Here is a 23536-nt window from a genome sequence, read left to right as displayed (position 1 = left end):
ATCACTTAACTTCATCGAGACTCAGTTTTCATCTGTGAAATGGGAATAGTGCTATCTGTATCACTGATTCACTTGAGTGGTAAAGCAAAGGTCCTTGGGTAAATTAGAAAGTGTTACATAAGTGTGAGTTGTTATTGCACATAGGAGAAGCCAATTGTAACCAACATCTGAAAAGATAATGATCTTTTAAACTTGAAGTTTCAAATTTCTAGTCTTTACCACAATCACCATGTTCTGAGATACACCATTAGGGATGATTTTCCAACTCCACTGGCTACCATTGAGGAGTTGCTGTTGAGTACTTGCTCAAATTATATTAATGATTTGGTCTTTCTGTTCTCCCCAAGAATGTGACTTTGAAGAGGAGACAACATTTTAAAGATATTTGCAGCCATCAATGGCTCACATTCAGAGTTGCAGAAGTCCAAAGTTGCATGAGTTTTAAATTTCTCCATGTATATTGGCATGGGGCATGTAAGCTTAGTCAGCCTTTTGTTTGAAAAAGCTTCTTGAAGTGAGAGAGAAAGAGCATGTGAGCCACGTGGCTGGGGATTTTCTGGCACCATACTTCCTAAAACAAATTCTTGCTCTTGAAAAAAAAAGTGACCACAAAACTACTGGGGCCAAAGAATAACAATAGCTCACATCCAATTCAATTTGATTGAACAGACATTTTAAAAAACTCTCACTGCAGTTTAAAAAGACAAAAAAATGAGATTGTTCCTCCCCTCAAAAAGCTTACATTCTACAAAGGGGAAGTAACGAATGGATACCCATCAATTGGAGAATGGCTGAATAAGTTATGGTATATATGAATATTATGGAATATTATTGTTCTGTAAGAAACAACCAGCAGGATGATTTAAGAGAATTCTGGAGAGACTTACATGAACTGATGCCAAGTGAAATGAATAGAACCAAGAGACCATTATACATGGCAACAACAAGACTATTTGAGATCAATTCTGACAGCCGTGGATCTCTTCAACAATGAGATGATTCAAACGAGTTCCAATTCTTCAGTGATGAAGAGAGCCATCTACCCCCAGAGAGAGAACTGTGGGAACTGAGTGTGGACCACAACATAGCATTTTCACTCTTTGTGTTGTTGTTTGCTTGCATTTTGTTTTCTTTCTCAGTTTTTTTCTTCTTGATTCATTTTTTTCTTGTGCAGCAAGACAACTGTATAAATATGTATACATATATTGGATCTAATATATATTTTAACATATTTAATATGTACTAGGCTACCTGCCAGATAGGGGAGGGGGTGGAGGCAAGAAGAGGGAAATATGGAACAAAAGGTTATGCAAGGGTCAATATTGGAAAAATTACCCATGCATATGCTTTGTAAATAAAAAGCTTTAATAATTAAAAAATACAGAAAATCTTGCTTTCACTCCTATTCTGCATTTGACATATTTTGTTTTTTATAATTGTTAGTTATATCATATATGTTGTATTCCCTTTCTAGATTCCATGAGGAGAAACATGTCTTATGCAATTTTCTAAGTACTAATTATAAAAACTTCTGTGAAGAAGGAAGCACAGCATGAAAGAAAGGATTTCTCTTATAAGATCCTCGTTTGAGTGACAGCTTTAATATATACTATCTGTATAATACTGTACCTACTGCTTTAGAGGTACTATGAGATAAGTGCTTTATAAATATTAACATGCCTCAAAATTAGTTTTTTATATTATCATTATAGTCAATTCATAAATTAGATGCAGCATGACTTAGTGTATAGAGTATGAGATTCGGTGTTCTAGAGACCTGAGTTCAAATCCTGATACCGACTAGCTCTGTGACTGAAGAAATCACTTTTCTTCCAAAGTGTCAGGTAACCTTCTAAGACTTTTTTTCGACTAAGTTATGGGTAAACTAAAGTCTGCATTGGTGGAAGGAGTTTCCACAACAATGAAATCATAGATGCTTGATCTATTGATGAATGTTTGTTGAATTTATAAATTAATAGATAAATTATAAAAATTCCCTATTAAAACCATTATACAATGGCAGATGGAGTGGAATGAAATGGGTGAGTGAAATTTGAACCCAAAATACTATTCACTAAAACTCACTATTCTCTCTAAGAAAAACAATAAAATTGACTATACTCTTAGAAAATAGGTGAGATAACAATTGATTCAGATGAATGAAATGCCTTTTACCCTAGTCACATGAAGTGTCAGTGTCAGGTTTGGGACCTGCAACTCTATTTGCAGATTCCAAGATGAGAGTCCCTCCTGTTATATAATTTGGTCTTTTATAACAGTTTCCATTTACACACACAAATATAATAAATCATTTATAAAATGCCTTACAAAGTACTTTTGTCCATGGAGATATAAAGTTCTTGAGAGCACTTTATTTTATGTTTTAATTTTGAGGGCACTTATTTAAAAAAAATAAACCTTTATATCCTCAGAATTCAGTACAGAGCCTTCTATAGGCTAAGCAATTAATTCGTTTTTGTTACTGAGTTAAAAGTTAGTGAGGATTAGTAGTGCAAGTAGATTATTTTACAGATGAGGAAATAGAGGCTTAAAAAATAAAGTGATTTATCCAAGGTCACATCACAGTTAGTAAATGTCAAAGGAGTGGGACTTGAAATTAAGATTTTCTGGCTCAAAAGCTAATGTTCTTTTCACTGTGTCACAAGCAGGGCAAGATCTCATGATGATGTGTCAAAAGCTCACAGAAAGTAATTGGATGATATGAAATGGATGGATGCCTAGGGGCGAGATCTGGGTTTGATTTGTAAAATTTCCTGTAATTTTTAGTGATGGCTGTTTATCATTAGGAAAGTGTGTCTCCTACTCTTGCCTTTTATTCATTTCAAAATCAAAAGCTCTCATGCAGAGTTATGGCTAGTTGGATCATCATACTTAACATCTATGGAGAAAGCAAAAAGAGATCACTTGGAGGGACCATATCTATCTTTGTCCTCCTCTTCTTTGTACATATAAGCCATATGACTAGCAGACATGGAATAGTGGAAAGCAGTCTTACAGAGAATCTATTATCTTCTCTCCTAAAATGAAGCCTTAACTCTGCTCCTTCCTGCATGACACTTAGCATTATGGTTCTGGAAAATAGGAATGATGACAACAACTTTATTGCTGATATAGTGTTCTTATGAGCATCAAGTATGGGTCACAAAATATAAAGTATTCTTGAATGTTAACAAAATGATAGCTGGTTTTTAGCAAGTGGGATTAAAACCTAGGGTTTGTAAACTTATTTAAAATGTAGGTGGGTGTATAAATATACATGTGTAAGGTTTTTTTTTGGGGGGGAGAAGGGCAAGTGATTAGGGTTAAATGACTTATCTAGGATCACATAGCTACTATGTGTCAAGTATTTGAAGTTAGAATCCAATTCAGCTCCTCTTTTTTTCTAGGGCCAGTATTCTATACACTGTGTCACCTACCTGCCCTGCTTTTTTTGTTGTTTCAAGGCAGTTGAGATCAAGTGACTTGTCTGGGCTCATGCAACTGATAATTTTATTCATACACATACATGCACATATATACACACATATGTACATATATATAGATATATACATACACTCACAATAAACCCCCAATCCCTACATATATCTTTATGTCTTTGTATTTCAATAGAACTGAATTCCTTTGTATATCTATACATTTATTTAAAAATATGATAACTTTTCCAGACTTCCAAAGAGGGTTCAGGATACAAAAATGTTTAGAACCACTGGTTTAAATAATTTAGATAAAGTAAGTTTTGTATTTCAGAATATACAAAATGACATTGAAGATTTATGGAACTTTGTACATGTCCTTTGGTAAATTATAGAATCCACGATCATATAGGATGCTGAAATTTCCAAGTTAATTTCTTGGGGATCCTTCCCCTTCCATCTCTAAATCTGAGAACCTTTCTGAGTCTGCTTGGGTGATAGCCAGAGAGAGGAGGAGAGAACTGTGCATTCTACAAATAAAAATGGTAATAAACTAGTTTGTCTGTGGTAAAGCCATACTGATTCCTGTACTTTTAAATCACATTTTTCAGATCATTTACCTCTCATCATCTTGGGACCTCTTGCATTAGTTCCTTGGGTATGGATTACTGATAATAGAATTCAATGAATGAGGCAAAGGTGACATTTGGGACAATTACTGATATATTGAGTACATGGTTCCTCATCACATCAGAAATATTTGTCAATGTTCAGGAGTACATGTATTCTAATTAGTACCCCCTTTGCAAAAGAGAAAAAAAATGGAAATGAAGGGTGACTATAATCAAGCAATTTGGCTATAGAGAAGACCTGGCACCATGATTGCTTCCTCTTCCCATTAGGATGACTTCTTAAAACTATGTGGTTTAGCTGGGTGATGGTCACTGAAGTCATTGGGAATGACACCTTTCCCACAAGCACAAGATTGATATTTTGTCTTTCCAGGTCACACGTTTTCCATGTGGACCAAATTTTATATTCCCTCAAGTGAACCCAGCAATTCCTGCCAAACTCTGTGGAAGGGTTTGTGCAGTTTCGAGGGGAGGACATGGCCAGACAGGTCTCCTCCATTTACAACCTCCAGACTTGGTGGAATGGGCTATGACCAACACTGACCACAGGAAGATGAAGAGAGAGGCAAAATATTTATTGCCTATTTCCTCAGGAATTGATGAGACTCTTCATCACATGGACAAACACAGGATGTCTCTCTTTTCAGCCTGCTCCCATTAAGTAGGTCAGCCCCTTCTGTTAGGGACAGATTCTCAGGGATTGTTGAAGAAAAATAAGTACCACCGTGGTTTTATATGAGAGACTGTTCCCTTCTCTTGGAGAATTCCATCCTCCAGTGGCAATGAAAGATAATTGTTTTCAGATTGTCAGAATCACAATAGAAACTTTTTAAAATTAAAAAAACTTCTTAATTAATTAGCAGTCTCATTGATTAAATAAATACTGGACAAAATTATAATAATCCCACTGTTCCTTAGTTGATCTTAAAATATGATGTTACTTTCTTTTAAATACCACTCATCCCACTTACTTTCCATTAGCTGACTATCTTAAGGATCAAAAATATACTACTGTATATTAAATGTCATTCTTTGGAAATCACAGATTTAAAAGATTTAACCAGATGCATTATTTTTTATGGTAGATTTTCAAAACCTTCACAATTTTTCATGTTTTCGATACTTCATTTACCTAATTAGTGGGGAAAGGAATAAGCATTAAGTTGGTGTCTACTATTTATAGGCATTATATAAATTCTAATTAGTTCAATGGCATTTGCCTGATTTAATGAGTTTAATGGTAGTCAATGAAAGAATGAAGGAAGGAAGGAGACAAACAACATTTATTAAATTAAGCATTTATGATGTGTCAGGCACTATGCTAAGCTCTTTATAAATATTATCTCATTTGATCCTCACAACAATTCCATGAGGTAGTGGCTGTTATCATCCATAATTTATAACTGTGTAAACTGAGGCACAGAGAACTTAAGTGATTTGGTCAGAGTATCAGAACTAATAAGACTCAAGGCTGGATTTGAACTCAAGTGTTTTTGATTCCAGCTCCAATACTCTATCCAGAGCCATCTGGGTCCAATGGCAAGACAGAGATCAAGAGGACTGGAGATGATCCCAGATGCATGGGAAACCTTGACCTTTTAAAGCTAAGGCCTTTCCAAGGTTGAAATTTGACTGAGGCAATGCCCATTCAGTGGCTAAGGCTAAGTAAGAAATGAGACAAAGAATGAACTTTTTTATCTAATCCAAAAAAAGAAAAAATCAGTCTGGGAGGGGAAGACCTTCAGGGTTTCTGGTCAAAATAAAAACAATTACCATCAGTTCATCCAAATAGAAGGAAAAAGGAAAGAAGTTTTTGCACTCAAGGAACTCATATTCTGAAGGGGGTGAGGAAGAGAATACTTAAAATACTTAAAAGGAAAATTAAAATAATTGGTAGGGAAGGTAGGGTTGGGGGATCAGAGAGAAAAGACATGGGGGTAAATTCCAGCAAACGAAGAACAGCTGTCCTAAGTTCTTTTTTAAAATGGAAATCCTGAGAAGAATTCATCAATGGGAAAAAGGGAGACTTCGTCAATGAATCATCAAGAATTCATCAAGGGGAGAAGTTTTAAGGAAAGTTATGTGAGGAAGTGCTTTTGATCAGTACTAAAGATGCTTTTCTCTGTTCTCTAGTCATTGCTCCCAGTTTTACTCAGGAAGCAAACAATCAACCAATACCCAATAACATTTAGTAGATGCCTACTATATGCCAGGCACATTCATTTTGCTTTTAGCGGAAAGTAAGCTCTAGCAGCTAAATGGATTATTTCGAGAAAACTTCCATAGGCTTCATCAAATGGCAGAAGAGGGTCTATGACATAAAAATGGATTAAGAACCTTTGTTTTATAATATAAACTCATTTGTGATATTTTAAAGAGAAGCAAAATGATGGGATATGTATGATATTACTAATAAAAAAATTAGAAACAATGGAACAAAAGAAAACTTTACTAAAAACATCAATTAAACAGACACATAAGAACATTTAAGGATGAAACTAGTGGGACAACAAAAAGAAAAAAAAAGAAAAATCTACACAAATTTTTTAGAACAAACTTCCCTCCCCATCAATGACAGTGAATATAGCTCATCTGAACTAAGATTAGTTCCAGATATACTATATGTATAAAAAAAATTAGGAAAGTGTGAGTGGGTGGAAAATCAAGTGTTATTACTATTAAAAAAAATAGAAACCATCACAGTCCACCTGCATGCCTACTTTCACCTCTCTCTACCACATTTTTATTTATTCATTTTTAATAATACTTTTTTATTTTCAAAATACATGCAAAGATAGTTTTCAACATTCGCCTTTGTGAAACCTTGTGTTCCAAATTTTTTTTTCCTCCGTTCCCAACCCTAGACAGCAAATAATCTAATAAATGTTAAACATGTGAAGCTCTTCTATAAATATTTTCACATTTAAAGGGCCCAAGAAAAATCAGATCAAAAAGGAAAATAAGTGAAAAAGAAAAAAAGCAAACAATAAGAAAAAAGGTGAAAATACTTTTCTGTGATCCACATTCAGTCCCCACAGCCTTCTGGATGCATAGAGCTCTCTCCATCACTTCTACTGGAATTGGCCTGAATCACTTCATTGCTGAAGAGAGCCATGTCCATCAGAACTACTAGATTTTATATAGATGAAGGGCACAACTATGTTAGGAGAATTTAGTTTGTATTGGCACACATTGCATGATTAATGTGTTGCATAGTTTTGCTGAATCTTTTTATTCTTTATTGTTTGTTATGAGAGATAATGCTGCAGAGAATGAGGATGGGGAAGATTAAGTGGTCCTTTTCAATAAAAAAAAATAAATAGGCACACTTTTAAAATTTAAACATTATTTTCAATGATACAGGAAGTCTGCAAATAAGGAAAATGTAGTGTCTGAAGTATTATATCTGAAGGACAATTAAAGCATAATGATAAGGCATATGACATATAACTGTACAGCATTATCAACAAAGAACTGTACAGGAGAAATTCATTAAGGAATATCATTAGAGGGACACATGATTTGGAAAAGAAGTGAGATAACCATATACCAATCTGATAGACAGCTTATATGCTCCATTGGTATTCATGTAAATATCAGTGTATCTGAGGAAGTCTCTCAGCACATTGCAGGATCTTTTTTTTTTTTTTTAATTTATAGGAAGACACATGAGAAGATGTGAATGGTTTACTGTTTGAACCATTGAAATAGCCATGTCAAAATGAGATCATAGATTCATGGAGGTAATGATGAAAACACTACCGTGCTATGCCTCTAAGATCCTTTTTCCCTAGAGTTCCATCTCATCTACAGATATTTTCAAGATGTCCTTTGATTGCATCACAGAATCATAATATTTCTGAGTTAGAAAGGAACTAAGAAGATGTTGAATCTAGCCTGTATCTGAATAAGTATAATATAATCAATGGATAATCATTTATCCACTGTTGCCCAAAGCAAGTTATCCCATTTTTGCATGGCTAATAAAAAAATTTGCCCACACCAAATTTATATTTGTTTCTTTCCAACTTCCATACCTTGTATATATATTCTGCTTTTCGAGCCAAGAAGAATAATTCTAGTCCCTCTTCCACAGGATAGCCTTTCACATACTTGATTATAGCTATAATATCTCTTTTTTAATTATTAAAGCTTTTTATTTTCAAAATATATTCACGGATAATTTTTCAACATTGATTCTTGTAGCCTTGTGTTCCAAATTTTTCCCTCCTTCCCTCAACCCCCTCCCTTAGATGACAAGTAACCCAATATATGTTATACATGTTGAAATATATGTTAGTTCCAATATATGTAAACATATCTGTACAATTATCTTGCTGCACAAGAAAGATCAGATCAAAAAGAAAATAAAATGATGAAGAAAACAAAATGCAAATGAACAACAAAAAGAATGAGAATGTTATGTTGTGATCCACACTCAGTTCCCTCAATCCTCTCTCTGGGTATAGATGGCTCTCTTTATTAAGAGATAATTGAAACTGGCCTCAATCATTTCATTATTGGAAAGAGTCACATTCACCAGAATTGATCATTGTATAATATTGTTATTGCCATGTACAATGATCTCCTAGTTTTGCTCATTTCACTTAATAGCTATCATATCTCTCCAAGCTTTCACTCAATTAAGTATCCCAAGTTCTAATGACAATAGCATGATTTTGAGACCTTGTGCCATTTTTGACTCATTCTATCTGGATATTGGTATATTCTAAAGTATATAAATTTCATTTTCTATATTTGTTTTAAAATGTCTGAGTGGATGTTTTTTCCTAAATGTTCACATCTGATATCTTTAGGTTAACGGTCTCTTCGTTTTTTTGTCTTCAAGATGTTGTTCTTAAGAACCTAGCATCCATATTGGGCTGATTTCTTCTATAGAATTTTAGATGTTAGGAACTATTCCTCTTAATTTAAAAAACCTACTCTCAAAAGTTAATTTAATTAAAAACAAACAAACATTTATTTTCCCCTTTCCTATACCCTCTCTCCCCTCCCCCCCAAAAAAAACCTCCTTGTAAATATACCTATCTATCTACTGTTGATCTTCATTATATGTGGATTCTGAATTTGCAAATGCATTGACTTGATAAAATTTATTTGTAACTACAAAATCAATACTCGTGCTCCCCCCCCCATATATGCATGGAGTGGTGAAAAATTTTCAGTCACTTAATGTGCATATCAATTGAGGTCAAATAAGGAGATGCTCTGTCTTCTTGTTTCAATTCTCAGACTATAAGCAAGTATCCCTTTTAATGTCTATTTAGAGCCAATTTTTCTTTTTTGGGGGGATACATTTTGATTTCACTTTATAAATAGTACCCAATTAATGTAATACTGAAGGTGCTGTCCAATGTTCCTAAATGCAAGGCTTTGATGTGCTTTACAGAGAAAATATGTGTTGGGTAAACGTCTAGCTGTGAGGTATAGTGTTGTGTCTGTGAATTCAGTAATAATGAATCAATACTATGGCACATCCAGAAAGAGGAAGAGGAAATTTGCTGATTTGTATGTGAGACCACTTTAGAAAGGGCTAAAGTAAATGTTGTACCCAGAGGCTTACAAAAACCTAAGCCCATCTTTCCCTTAGGAGTAATGGTTCAATGTGTATGTGTATATGTGTGTGTGTGTGTGTGTGTGTGTGTGTGTATACACTTCTCTGTTTCTCTCTGTCTCGCTTGTCTCTCTGTCTCTGTGTTTCTTTGTGTTTCTCTCTGTCTCTATTTCTTTCTTTCTGTCTGTCTGTCTTAGACTCTCTCTCTCTCCTTCTTCTCCCTCTTTCTCTGTCTCTCCCTCTCTCTTTCTCTTCCTCACCCCTCTCTCTCTCTAATCAGCATTCTTCTTCCTTCTCCCCCTCTCCATCTCTATTTCTTTCACTCTCCTGCCTATTTATTATAAAAAAACCCCAAATATTCTCATCAGCTATGTCCAAAAATACATGTCTCATTCCTCATCTTGAGTCCTTAGACAGGTCCTATGAAATTATGGTTTATCATTGCATTGATTAAAGGTGTCAAGTCTTTCAAGAATATTTTTTTCCTATGTTATTATTGATTAGTTTTTTTCCTGGATCAACTCACTTCTCTCAGAATCAATTAGAACATTTTTTTGAGTTTTTTTTTCTGAAACAATCCACAAAATGAACTCTTAAATAAAAATTTAGGGTGTATGTTTCCATGCCTAGTTTTCCTCCTCTTTATCACAAATTCCTAACATTTCTGTCCTAGCACCAATTTCACTTTCTAATGAGACAAACATAGAATTAAACTTTCCCTTTTAGGCTCTTTTCTCAATTGAATGAGAAAATAAATGATCAATTAGTCTTCATAGTGAGTACTCCAACAGATATCTGGATAATTGAAATTTATCCATTGTATTCATACCAATCTTGAGTCCTAGTCCCTAAACTTTCCTGTCTTTCTCCTCAGTTCATCTGTAGTATATTCCAATGATGATGTTTCTGTTTTTGCCTACTTTGATCTTCACCAAAATGCGCCACACCTTGTTTCCTTACTCTGATGTCTAGACTTTCTTACCTGAATTTATCTTCTCATTTTTTGCTGCTTCTACCTTCCTTTTAACTATTTTCCTCTTTTTGAAAAAAGATAGACTTTGAGAGCCATATTCTATAAAATAATAATAGTTGTATAATAATGCCTAGCATTTATATAGGACTTTAAATTTGCAAAGTGTTTAATAAGCATCTCATTTGATCCTCTTCACAATCAAGGGAGGTAGTTGCTTTTATCATCCCCATTTTACATATAAGGAAATTGAGAGAGGCTAAAGTTTAAGTGACTTGTTTGGGATCAATAGTAAGATTTTTTTTTTTTTTGATTAGAACTCAGGTCTTTTTTTTTTTTTTTTAAACTCAGGTCTTCTTGATTAGTCTTCTATCACTCTTTCCACAGAACCACCTATTTACCTATCTACCTACTTTGTTACATCCCATCATATCTCCTTAATATTTTTGATGAAACTTTTCTTGGCCTACATTAAAACTTCATCTATTTTTGCAAAGATTCCTGAGGTTCAGAGAGAGTTAGAAAATAGTAGTGATTACTGTGCTGTACTTAAAGTCAGGAGGATCCAGATTTGAGTCTATACGCTACCGAAGTGATTTACGCTTACTGAACCTCAACTTCCTTATTTACTAAAATGGGATTATTAGAAACTTCAAAGAGTCATAGGGTTTTTGTGAGGTTTAAATTAGATGTAGGAAAAATATTTTGCAAACTTTGGGTTTTATAAATATTAATTAATAGCTAACATTTATGTAGTGCTTTGTATCAAGCACTATGCTAAGTGCTTTATAATTATTATTTTATTTGATCCTCACAACAACCCTGGTAGGTAGATGCTATTATTATTGTCACTCTACAGGTGAGAAGATAGAGGAAGATAGAGGTTAAGTGACTTTTCCAGGATTATATAATAAGTAAGTGTTGGAGAATAGGCTTGAACTCAGGTTCTCTTAATTGCTCTATCCACTGTTCCATCTCACTGCCCTTAGAAAAATCCCCTAGTAGAAAATGCTTATTAATAAATCCAATTAGTGGTTCCATTCTTAAATTTTTATCTTCTATTGATATCCTTTTCCCTATAGTGTGGCTATGACATCTCCCTCCCTCAATATATGAAGGAAATTGTCTTGTTTCTCTTTATTTGCAGTTGAAAGATTTTGAAGTTAGATTTGCTAGACTCCAGGCAAACACATTCTTACCATTTCTTGTTAAGAGTATTCTATATCTAGTCAGGAACTTGATATTTTCATATTTTAAGCATAAACTCAAATGCCATTCCTAGACATCATCTTTTAATTTTTACTTAGTTTTAGTTTAAATTTTTTATTGATATCCTCTGTTTTGTTATCATCTTTCTCAGAATTATCCCTCTCATCTCTTCCACATGACAAGCCATCCTCTGTAATAAAGAATAAGAGAGAAAGATTAAAACAAAAAGATCAATAAAACTAGTCAGCACACCAACTGAGTCTGATTGTATATGTATGCAATGTTCCACATGTCTAGTTTCCTACCTCTTAAAAAGAAAATGCATTTTTTTATCTCTTCTTTGAGGCCAAACATGGCTATTATAATTGCATAGTGTTCATTTTTTTTCTTGTACAGATTTCATCTTCTTAACTGACTATCCACTTTCTAGATGATTCATGTGGCTAGCCTCTACATAAATCACCAAAATTGGGTAATGGTTGTCAGGTCTGAGAAGATTCAGGAGACTCTCCATAATGTCCCCTATACATTCTCCTGGAAGAAGGAATATTTTCTGAATTTTTATGTCAGATTGACTTACGAACCAATGGAATGATGCTGAGGATCTCCAGGTGGTGCCAGAAAGGAAAGAGAACATCTAGTTCTAGCCACAAGAGGAAAAGCTGAGTCTTGGTGGTCCAGAGCATCATTCCACGAATACAGAAGGTTTCTTTCTCTATAAAAAGCCAAGCTCTGTGCTCCACAGGAAGAACTTCAGTCCTAAGTATTCCATTGGTTCATTGATCCTTAATTAAGGAAACTATTGATGGTTTTTCAGTAAGGGAATGACAGAACAAAGGTGGTATTTGAGGACAGTTAATCTATCTATGGTAAGTAGGGTGAGAAGAAAGATTGACATCAGGAGAGCATACCAGCTGAGTCTGACTATATATGTATGCAATGTTCCACATGTCTAGTTTCCCACCTCTTAAAAAGAAAATACATTTTTTATGGAAAAGGAAAGGAGAAAAAAGTCACTCACTTTTTTGGAACAATGGAGGTCAAAATACCTGGTTGTTGTGAGTTGCTTTTGTCTTTCCATTTATACTGTTTGGATGTTCAACCTTTGAGGCCTTAGCCAACACTCTTAAGATGAAGAGCTGCAAAGAATGTATTAATTTGCATTGGTAGAAGAACTTTTCTCTTCTGAGAGTGCCCAATATTAATAAAATCAGAGGCCTAATTCCTATGCCATCCCTATCCTTATTTCTATCCTTCTCATATATCATATAGCTTCCAGGGGTCCTCAAACTTTTTAAATAGGGGGCCAGTTCACTGTCTCTCAGACTGTCGGAGGGCCAGACTATAGTAAAAACAAAAATTTTGTTTGAGGACTTTTGATAAAGAAACATCATAGCACTGGGTGAGGGGGATAAATATCCTCAGCTGCCACATCTGGCCCGTGGACTATAGTTTGAGGACCCCTGCTTTAGACTATATGACTTTAGAACTGGGGCTGAATTTTGCCTCAAACATTTATTTCTAGATGGTCCTAGGTAAGTCATCAACCTTCTCTGAACCTCAGTTTTTTTGTCTTCAGAATGGGAATTATAGGGGCAGTTAGATGGTAAAGTAGAGCAGTAGCTTTGAAGTCAGGAGAATTTGAGTTCAAATCTGGCCTCATGTACATAACACTTCCTAGCTGTGTGATCCTAGGCAAGTGACTTAACTGTCTCACCAAAAAAGAGGAAAAAAAAATAAGATAAAAAAAAGTCTCAGAATGGGAATTATAATAGCACATATCCATGCAGATTGCGTTCAAATGAGATTAATGGGGATGATGATGGTGATGATCATGATGATTTCTTCCTGATCTGGGATCCACAAGTGCACTGCTGCCATCATTGGATGGGTTACCTTAATGGTAGGAATAATCTATTCTAGAGTTTTAATGAGTTCTAGGTGGAATATGATTTGGGGGATAATATAATTTTTCATTGGTTGTTTGCTTTTCTGCATGGATATATTTCACATTAGGAAAAAGGGCAAATACTGAAGGTAAGTGTGGGCAGCTTTAGAAGAAGAGGACAGTAAAGTGAATGGTAGAGAGGTGACATGTGCACTGTTGGCCTGTTATTATTATATTATTATTATATAGTATATATTACATATACATAGTTACTTACTATACTTACTATACTATGCTATACTATATAATATATTAATAATAATGTTATATAATATAATACAATGTAATATAATATATGATAAAATATAACATATAATATTAATAAATAGATTTAGAATTATAAATGACTTTAGGCATCAGGTCATCATTTTTTAGACGAAACAAACAAGCGCTGGAGAAACTCAATGGCTTATCTAAGATAATGTCAGAAGTGAAATTTGAACCTAGATGATTGACTCAGAATTAGTGTTCTTTTCACTGTTGGATCTCAAATAAGGTTCTTTTTAGGAGCTTGGGAAGGGGACAGTGCAGACAAAGTTGAAGGATGTCCATGTCCCATGGGCTGGTATCAAAGGAGGGATATTTGGCATTATTTATTTTTTAAACCATTAAAAACTGCCTTACTGTATTTACATGGGATTTCTCTCCTTTTCTGCTTTTCTTTCTTTGCCCTTTGTCTTTCTCCCTTCTCTTTCTTTCTTCTTCCCTAGGTGTGTTTGACAACTGCTCCCATGCTGTCAGTGACAAGGGCTGGTCCTTGGGTATCCGCTCAATGGAGCATCATGGGAGGAAGGATGCTCGTTTCTTCTTTTCTCTCCGCACAGACCGTGTGAGAAAGGCCACAATCGTGACTGGGCACAGTCGCTACTTGTCAGGTACATGGACACATTTAGTAGCCACTTATGATGGACACCGCATGGCTCTATATGTGGACGGAGCTCAAGTAGCCAGTAGCCTGGACCAGTCTGGACCCTTGCACAGTCCATTTATGGCATCTTGCCGTTCTTTGATCCTGGGTGGGGATAGCTCAGAGGACAGACACCAGTTTCGTGGGCACATGGGTAGCCTGACTCTCTGGAACACAGCCCTTCAACAAAGCCAGCTCCAGCAGAGTTTCTTGCAGCCAAGTGGGTATGGGGACTTAGCTTCCTTGGCATTCAGTGCCAGTTTTGCTCCAGTGGAACAGCAATGGGTAACCTTCAAGGATGGGGAATTCCCAAGACTTGAGATGCTTGAGGATCCAGAGCCCGAGCCTGAGATTCTTTACCCTCTCCTGCCTCCATCCTGTGGGCAAACTGCCTGTGACAATGTGGAGTTGATCTCCCAGTATAACTGGCACTGGCCACTGAGGAGTGAGAAGGTGATCCGTTACCGAGTGGTGAATGTATGTGATGATGAAGGGTTGAACCCTACTGTCACTAGTGAGCAAATCACACGGCAGCATCAGGCACTGACTGCGGCCTTCAGCTGGTACAACATCAGCTGGCAACTGAGTGTCCATGAAGTCCGTAACTCCACCCTGCGCTATCGGGCTGTCCTGGTGAACTGTGAGCCCAGCAAGATTGGCAATGACCATTGTGATGCTGAGTGTGAGCACCCACTTACTGGCTATGATGGCGGTGACTGTCGCCTTCAGGGACGCTGCTACTCCTGGAACCGAAGGGATGGCGTGTGCCACATGGAGTGCAACAACATGTTGGATGACTTTGATGATGGTGACTGTTGTGACCCTGAGGTAACGGATGTTCGGAAGACCTGCTTTGACCCTGACTCATCCAAGCGGTAAGGATGAAGGGATTGGGTACTTTCTGCTACAAAACTGATATCATAGCATTTCCCCCCACAGAGTTTAGGACTTTAAAAAATGTGCACACTAACAGAACACAAAGAAACAAATTCCAGGTCTCATGCCCCATTATGGGAATTGTTTATTTAATATAAGTATACATTGAAACTAATCACTTAACACAAATTATATATTGCAACAGTTTCTAGAGATTGCTTGGCAATTAGATAATTATGGACATTGATGTTTCATTCATGAAATAGTGGGAAGGATGTTGATTTTGATGGAGGAAATGAGGAGTTTGATTCAATGTCCTTTAAGATTAATTAATATTTTATGACTTTGAATAAGTCATTTTCAATCTCTAAAGATCAATTTCATCATCTGTCAAAGTCTCTTTTAGCTCTCATAAAGTAGCTGGGCAGCTAAGTAAAGTGCTTAAGAAGATCTAGTTCACATCAGATCTTAGACACTTAGTAGCTATGTGACACGGATAAATCACTTACCTTTTGTCTACCTCAGTTTCTTTATCTTTTTTTTTCCCTCTGAGGCAATGGGGGTTAAGTGACTTGCCCAGGGTCACACAGCCAGGAAGCATTAAGTGTCTTAAGTCATATTTGAATTCAGATCCTCCTGACTTTAGGGCTGGTACTCTATTCACTATACCAACTAGCTGCCCCCAGTTTCTTTATCTTAAAAATGGGGATAACTCTGTGTGACCTTGAGCACACAGATAAAAAAAGAGATAATAGCATCTACTTGCCAGGGTTGTTATGATCATAAAATGAGATGTTTATAAAGTATAGATCTATATTAATGCCAATTATCGTTATTATCCATATATATTGTAAGGGATGGATTAGAGGGAGTAAGATTGTGTGGATGCCTGTGACAGGAAACAATAAGTCATAATAGCATTATGGATTGATGTTACAAGATGTCTAAAGGTATCAAAATAGTAAAGCCAAATCTAAATTGACTCTTTCTTGCATAGAGATTGCTTGTAATGTAACTGTTTTTATTGTTATCTCAACAAAAATTTCCAGTTGTTACTGTGAATGAGCCTCATTTTGAACTCACTGTGGAATCCCCTGGAGAGAGAGATTCCCAAACCATTCACCATTTCGCCAACACACACTAAAGCAATGGTTAATTCGAGAGACCACACCTTTTGAGAGGAAAGTTTGTCAAGATCATTGAAGTTAATCTGGTCACTTTATATTTTATGTCACATATAAATATTTCATAGTTTATTTTATATCATCACCTTTATTATCATCACCAATATTGAAGCACTATGGTGAATTTGGAGTCAGAGATCATGGTTTTAATCCTGACACTGTCTGTGATTTTGAACAAATTATTTATTTAGCTTCTCTGGAGCTAAGTTAAATAAAGGGATTGAACTTCATGGTTTCTCAGGCCCCACCCAGCTCTAGATCTAAATCTAAATTCTATAGCATCATCATAACTACTGAGATTTACAGAGTTCTTTAAGATTTGCCAAAGGCCTTTCCATATGTGACCCCATTAGAACCTCTCATGAAAACTCTGAGGTAAGTACCATAATTATTACTTTTAACTCTATTTTACAATGGGAAACTGAGGATGAGAACATTTAAGTGTCTTGCCTAGAGTAACAAAGCTAGTAAATGACAGAGGGGCAGTTTTAGACTTTGATCTTCCTGATTTTATTTCCAAAGCTCTGCCTCTATAATATTTCCTTGGTCACTTAAACCTACAGTTGCCACTTCCCTCTGCTGGAGGGAAAAAAGATAAATATCTAATTGATAGATGACAGATAGATAAAGATGAGTAATGATCAATTGTGGACAGATAATAGATGACATATGAATAGAAGCTAGATTGATAGATAATGCTTCAGACACTCATTAGCTGTGTGACTCAGGCAAGTCACTTATTTCTGTTTGCCTCAGTTTCCTCCTCTGTAAAATAAGCTGGAGAAGAAAATGTCAAACCCTCCAGTATCTTTGGCAAGAAAAACCTAAATGTGATCACAAAGAGTTGAATGCAATTGAACAATAGTAACAAGTCAGCATAAGGTGGTAATGATCAGGGAAAGATAAGGCTGAAGGTCACCCATCTATTTAGCCCCTTTTCCCAAGAAAGACTCTTTCTTTTTTTTTCCATTTAAAATTTCATATTTTCATTCTTTTGAGAATTCCTGTTACCCTTGTTATTCTTGATCTTCCCCTTCCAGTAAAGGAAGACAGAGGAGCAGATTTTAGTTAATAGTTGCTATGAGCTCAGATGAGACATCTTTTGTTTGTAGGAAAAACCTCCTTCCTTGCATCCTCGATCTTTTTGGGACCTTCAGCCAATCCCCACAGTGAGACTGTAAGCAGAGAAATATAATGGCAAAGGGAAGATAACCTTTTCTCCAACTTTCATAATTTTATTTCTGACCTAGAGGCCATTTTCCCACCTTTCTTTTTTTGTTGTAGATTTGTCTTTATCATAAAGATATGGCTCATTTTCTTAGTTCTTAATTGGAGCAAACTAAAATTAAAACTCACACTTAACTCTTAGAGGAATTTAGTCTATTGGACTCAAATCTCAGAGGAGGCTCAAAATAGAAACAGAGGACAGGCTGTGACTCAAATTAGGAGTTCTTAATCTGGAGTTTGTGGACTTAATGGGGATCTGTGGATAGATATTATGGGATGCATGAATTTTTATTTGGAGAACTACTTCAATACAATTGGTTTCCTTTGCAATCTATGCATTTTATTATATGTTCTTAAAAACATTATTCTGGGGGATGGACAATAGGCTTCACCACTTTTCTAAAGAGTTCCATAAAACAAACAAAAAGGTTAAGAATCCTTGAGCTAGATGGACTGTCCATAATTTCACCTCATATGGATCTAGCAGTTAAGGGCACCAAGTGATTCATAACTTGTGGGCTGAGTGAACATATTATGTTGTTCAACCACTTACTTATCCTACTGGTTAAGAACTTTCTATTTACCTAAAATTTCAGTAAGATAAGATTTACATTTATCAAGTAGAATTTCTAAAAGATGTGGATGAAAGTTGGAACCAAGGACAATTAATGGAGGGTGAATATAAAAGGCTGGAATAGTCCTGTAAGAATAGTTCTGAGAGTGCCAAAGCTTAGCTTTAGTGACAAAAGGGTTTTTTAGTTATACTGCGTTTTTCCTAGGGCTAAGAGCTAAGAAATGGAACTATTGTTTGGGAGTGGATAGGATAAAGATAACCACCCACACAGAGAAAGTTGTACTGCTTAACTCTTAATTTGCTTTTGTTTGTTTTTTATTAAGAATGAATGGCCAAAATAATTATAGACAGCATCGATAGTAGATTAAAGAAATTTTGTCTTTAAAATTTGTCTCTGATGCTAAACTAGCTTCATGACCTAGAATTTTTTAAACAAACTCTCCTTAGGCAACATTCTAAGACTTATTTACTAAATTTTATGCAATTTAAATCCCATTGGTATGAAACTCTATTCTTATTGGTGGGTTGCAATCTATTTTGGGGCAAGAAGTTACCCCACACCTATAAAACCAAAGTCTTTAATGTATTGACATTTCTTTGCAAAAGAGAATACTTATTGCATTGGAATAACAAAATATTAATAGAAAATTGACAACTTAAGAAATATAGGGGTGTAATAAGAGCTCTTAGATATCCTTGATAAATTCAGATTACCAGGATCATATAAAATAAATCCGAAGGTCCTGAAGGAGTTTGCTGAACCACTATTATCTGAAAAATCATGGAAAATGGCATATAAAGTCCCATTCTTCAGAAATGGCAAGGAAGTAAAATTTGCCAACTATGGGCCAGTGAGCCCATCTCACTGAAATCTTGGCAAGATCTTAGAATATGTTGTTAAAGAGATGGTGAGAGGTAGTTCAATATATTTTATGAAGTGCTAGATTTTGTAGTCCCAGGACCAGATCTTAAATCCTGACCTTGCCACTTACTACTTGTATTTTTTGGGGGAAGTTACCTATTTTTTCTTAGTATCAGTTTCCTCATTTGTTAAATGAGCTAGTTGGACTAAGTAATGCCAAAGGATTCTCCAACTCTAAATCTGTGATCTTCTGAACAAATACAAAAAACAGAGATGATCTCAAAGTGCCAGTTTGTTTTCAGCAAGAAAGAACAAAATAAAACAAAACAAATAAAGCAAATAAAGGAAAAGGTGGAAAGACATTGACTAGTTGATCATAGGGCCTGGATTCTGAATGATTTAGTTTGAATCTATAGAGAAGTAATTTATGTTTTGATCTCACCTTGGAGTGCCTCAGGAATGCATGCTTGACTCTATATTGTTGAACGACTTGGACAAAGACATAGGTGACATTTTTCTCAAATGAAAAAATAAAGATGAATGACTGACAATAATAACAGTTGGGATTCATGAATAGGGAGGGAAATTGATCATAGAATCAGTAAGATCTAAGTTCTTTAAAAAAATAAAGCTTTTTATTTTCAAAATATATGTATGGATAATTTTCAACATTCATCCTTACAAAATCCTGCATCCTAAATTTTTTTCCTCCTTTTTCCTCACCTCCTCCCCTAGATGGTAGTACAATATATGTTAAACATGTGCAGTTCTTCTATATGTATTTCCACAATTATCATGCTGCACAAGAAAAATTAGATGAAAAAGGAAAAAAAAGGGAAAGAAAACAAAATGAAAGCAAACAGCAATAAAAAGAATGAAAATACTCTGTTGTGGTCCATAGTCAGTTCCCACAGTCCTCTTTCTGGGTGCAGATGGTTCTTTATATCACAAGACCATTGGAACTGGCCTGAATCATCTCATTATTGATGAGAGCTATATCCATCAGATCTGATCATCTTATAGGCTTTTTGTTGCCATGTACAATGATCTGGTTCTGTTTATTTCACTTAGCATCAGTTCCTGCAAGTCTCTCCAGGCCTCTCTGAAATCATCCTGCTGGTATTTCTTACAGAAAAATAATATTCCATTATATGAATATACCATAACTTATTCAGCCATTCTCCTACTGATGAACATCCACTTAGTTTCCAGTTTCTTGCTACTACGAAAAGAGCTGCCACAAACATTTTTGCACATGTGGATCCCTTTCCCTCCTTTATGATCTCTTTGGGACACAAACCCAGTAAAAATAATTTCTAAATTCTAACTCATCCTCAGGCATTTACTACATATATGCTGTTGGGCAAGTCACTTCATTTCTTTTTGCCTTTGTTGCTCCATCTGTACAATGAAGATAATAATATACTTTGCATAGGTTATCATTAAGATAAAATAAGATAATATTTGCAAAGTACTTTGAAAAGTTTAAAGTGCTATATAACTGCTAGCTATTATAATTTATGTCTCTAAAGGATGAATTGGTTGAATCTAAAAAGATGACGTTTAAAAGGGATAAATTAATATTTATTGATACATGGATACATTTGATAACACACTGGCAAATTTACATTTCCTGTATATTGACTTTTAAGAGAGAACTTCTTTTAAGGGTTTATTTTTTTTTCTTTCTAATTTAATTTAACTCATCCTATGAATAAAAAAAAACAGTTGCATTCAAAAAGTCAACATTACAAGTGAAAGATATAGGAAAAATATGGGTAGCCAATAGCTAATGTGAAAATCAACTTGGGGTTTTAAGGTCACTATGAGTCACCAGTTTGTGATAGTAGCCAAAAAAATCTGGTGATATTGGATGAATAGCCAATTGGATGCAATAGTCCAATATCACCGGACTGCATTAAGACAGATACAATCTCTAGTAGCACTGTGCCTTGCTTTGTTCAACCTGAATCTTCAGCACTATGCTCACTTTTGTATGTCTCATTTTAGGAATAAAAATAATGAATTGGAAAGGAGAGAATAAAGAGTCTGAAGGGCTTCAAAATAATGAGGGTCACTTGAAAGAATCGGGGATTTAGAAGAGAGAAGGAAAGATTTAGGGGTCCTAATAGCTCTGTTCAATAATTTAAAGGGCTGGTGAGAGAAACTAGGATTAGGTTTGTCCTTTCTGGCCTCAAAGGGTAAAACTAGGAGTATCTGGTGAATATTGCAAGCATGTATATAAGGAAAGATTGCCTAATAATTAAAAACAGTCTAAGAGTGGATTAGGTTGCCTCAGAGAATACTGAGAGCTCCCCAAGTAGACACAGTTAAATAAAAAAAGAATTCTTATGTTAGTAGAAATTGGACTAGATTTCCTCTGAATCTAGTGGTGAAATGCTCTCTCTCCCAAACTACCTTGTATTTAATTATTTTGTATTTATTTACATTCATTCCCTTTATGTTAATGATGCATCCATATTTTTATAACTTAAAAACATTATTAGAATGTGAATTTTTATAAGGAAGAAGGGTTTTTTTTTTTTTTGGTTTGTTTGTTTTGTTTTGTTTTGTTTTGTTTTGTACTTGTATCCCTAGTACTTAGAACAGTGTCAGGCACATAGCAAGCTCTTAACACTTAATTGATTGATTGATATGTAAGTCCATTTGATATTAATGTTTACTTGTCTTGTATATCAATTCTCAAGAGATCTTTTAAGGATCTATTTATTTATTTCTAATTTAATTTAACATTTCAATGAATAGAAATATGTTTTCTTTCTGTCTCTCTATTTCAACCCTTGCACCAATATACGTGGTTAAGGAAAACTAATTTTTACATTTCCCATCCCCTCTCCCAAATGTGTGTGTGTGTGTATGTGTGTGTGTGTGTGTGTGTGTGTTTATAGCATTGATGAGAGAGATATCCCTTATCCCCAAGTCCTCCTCAAAGGTTCTAAAGAGCCAAAAGAAAAATGAATTTCACAAAAATTCCTATCCCGGAAGCAACTAAGAGGATGAGATAAGCTACAGAATACAACATCAAACATCTGTAATCCAGATGGGCATGCTGTCAGGGGGCTAATATTTATCAGACTTTAGGCCACGCAGGAGATATGAATTATGGACACACTACCTGGCCAATTGTGAAGAATTACATCAAGCTGCCAATGTGACTAGTTACTGAGTGGGGGTGGTGATGGTGATGGGAGGTTCTAAGCAACTCCACCCAGAGAGGTTCCACCATGGGCCAGGGACAAACGAATAAGAACACTTAAGGGAAATGGAATCACAGGATCCAAGACTCTGATCAAGTTAGTTCTGGGAGCTGAGCAAGGAGAATCTTTGTCTCTGTAAGGAAAATGAGCTTTCCCCTTGAAAATTTTCTGGGTTTCAGATTCTTTCCAGATGGTCGTTTCTTTCCCTTAAAAGGAAAGACCCTCATCTTTTGGAGATGAGGGTCTCTCTGCTGCTGGCTTCATTTCTTTTACCATACTCTCCTTCTGCTCTTCTCTCTCTAAACCCAGCAGCAACCAACTCTGCAACTCGGTTTGCCTTTTTTGTTGGCTTCTATGGCTCTGTTCTCTTCATTATAATGGGGGGAAACATCATAAAATAAAAAAAAAAACAAGTGACTAAGCAAGGCTTAACTGGGCCATCAATCACCCCGTCTCAGTCCAAGCTGTGAGGCAGACAATGGGTGTCGGGTGCATTTGTTTTCTAGAGTTATGTGGTGGGGCCTCTGTCTCTGTGTGTGTCAGAGTGAGTCATTGTCTGTCTCCCCGAGTCCCTCTCTGCATCCTTTTCGTGGTCTGCCTCTTCTCATCAATGTTCCAAATTGGGGAGGGCTGGATGTATCAAAGGCAGAAATTTGGGGGAGAGGGCAGGAGCCCAGATTTTTCTGCTTGGAAGCAGACCCTCAAGGTAGGAGACAGTTAAGCCTCTGCAGCTGTGTGTTCAAAGAAGGGCATTTCCCTAGGAAATTGTGTATAGGAAAGGGTGTGTGTCTGTCTCTGTGAGGGATGGAAAAGGGAGCAGGTGGAGATGTTTGCTACCCGAGGCCCCATTAGTACCTGGTTTCTCAGGACTAGCTTGCCTCTGCACTCACCCAATCCTTGCTGGCAGCTGGGCCAAGGGA

The 23536-nt window shown here is 35.7% G+C and overlaps 1 protein-coding gene across 1 annotated transcript in view; it reads left to right on the top strand.

The window, feature by feature from the left end:
• Window positions 1-23536, top strand: part of PAPPA2 (pappalysin 2) — a 385692-nt gene that overhangs the window by 29017 nt on the left and 333139 nt on the right. The window contains exon 2 of the mRNA XM_051998898.1: window positions 14479-15550. Within this exon, the coding sequence (XP_051854858.1) occupies window positions 14479-15550 (1072 nt within the window). The remainder of the gene's footprint in view (window positions 1-14478; window positions 15551-23536) is intronic.

Source organism: Antechinus flavipes, chromosome 4 (assembly GCF_016432865.1).
Source record: "Antechinus flavipes isolate AdamAnt ecotype Samford, QLD, Australia chromosome 4, AdamAnt_v2, whole genome shotgun sequence".
Lineage (NCBI taxonomy): Eukaryota > Metazoa > Chordata > Mammalia > Dasyuromorphia > Dasyuridae > Antechinus > Antechinus flavipes.
The sequence above is the reverse complement of the archived record's forward strand: the minus strand, read 5'-3'. Positions and strand labels throughout refer to the sequence as shown.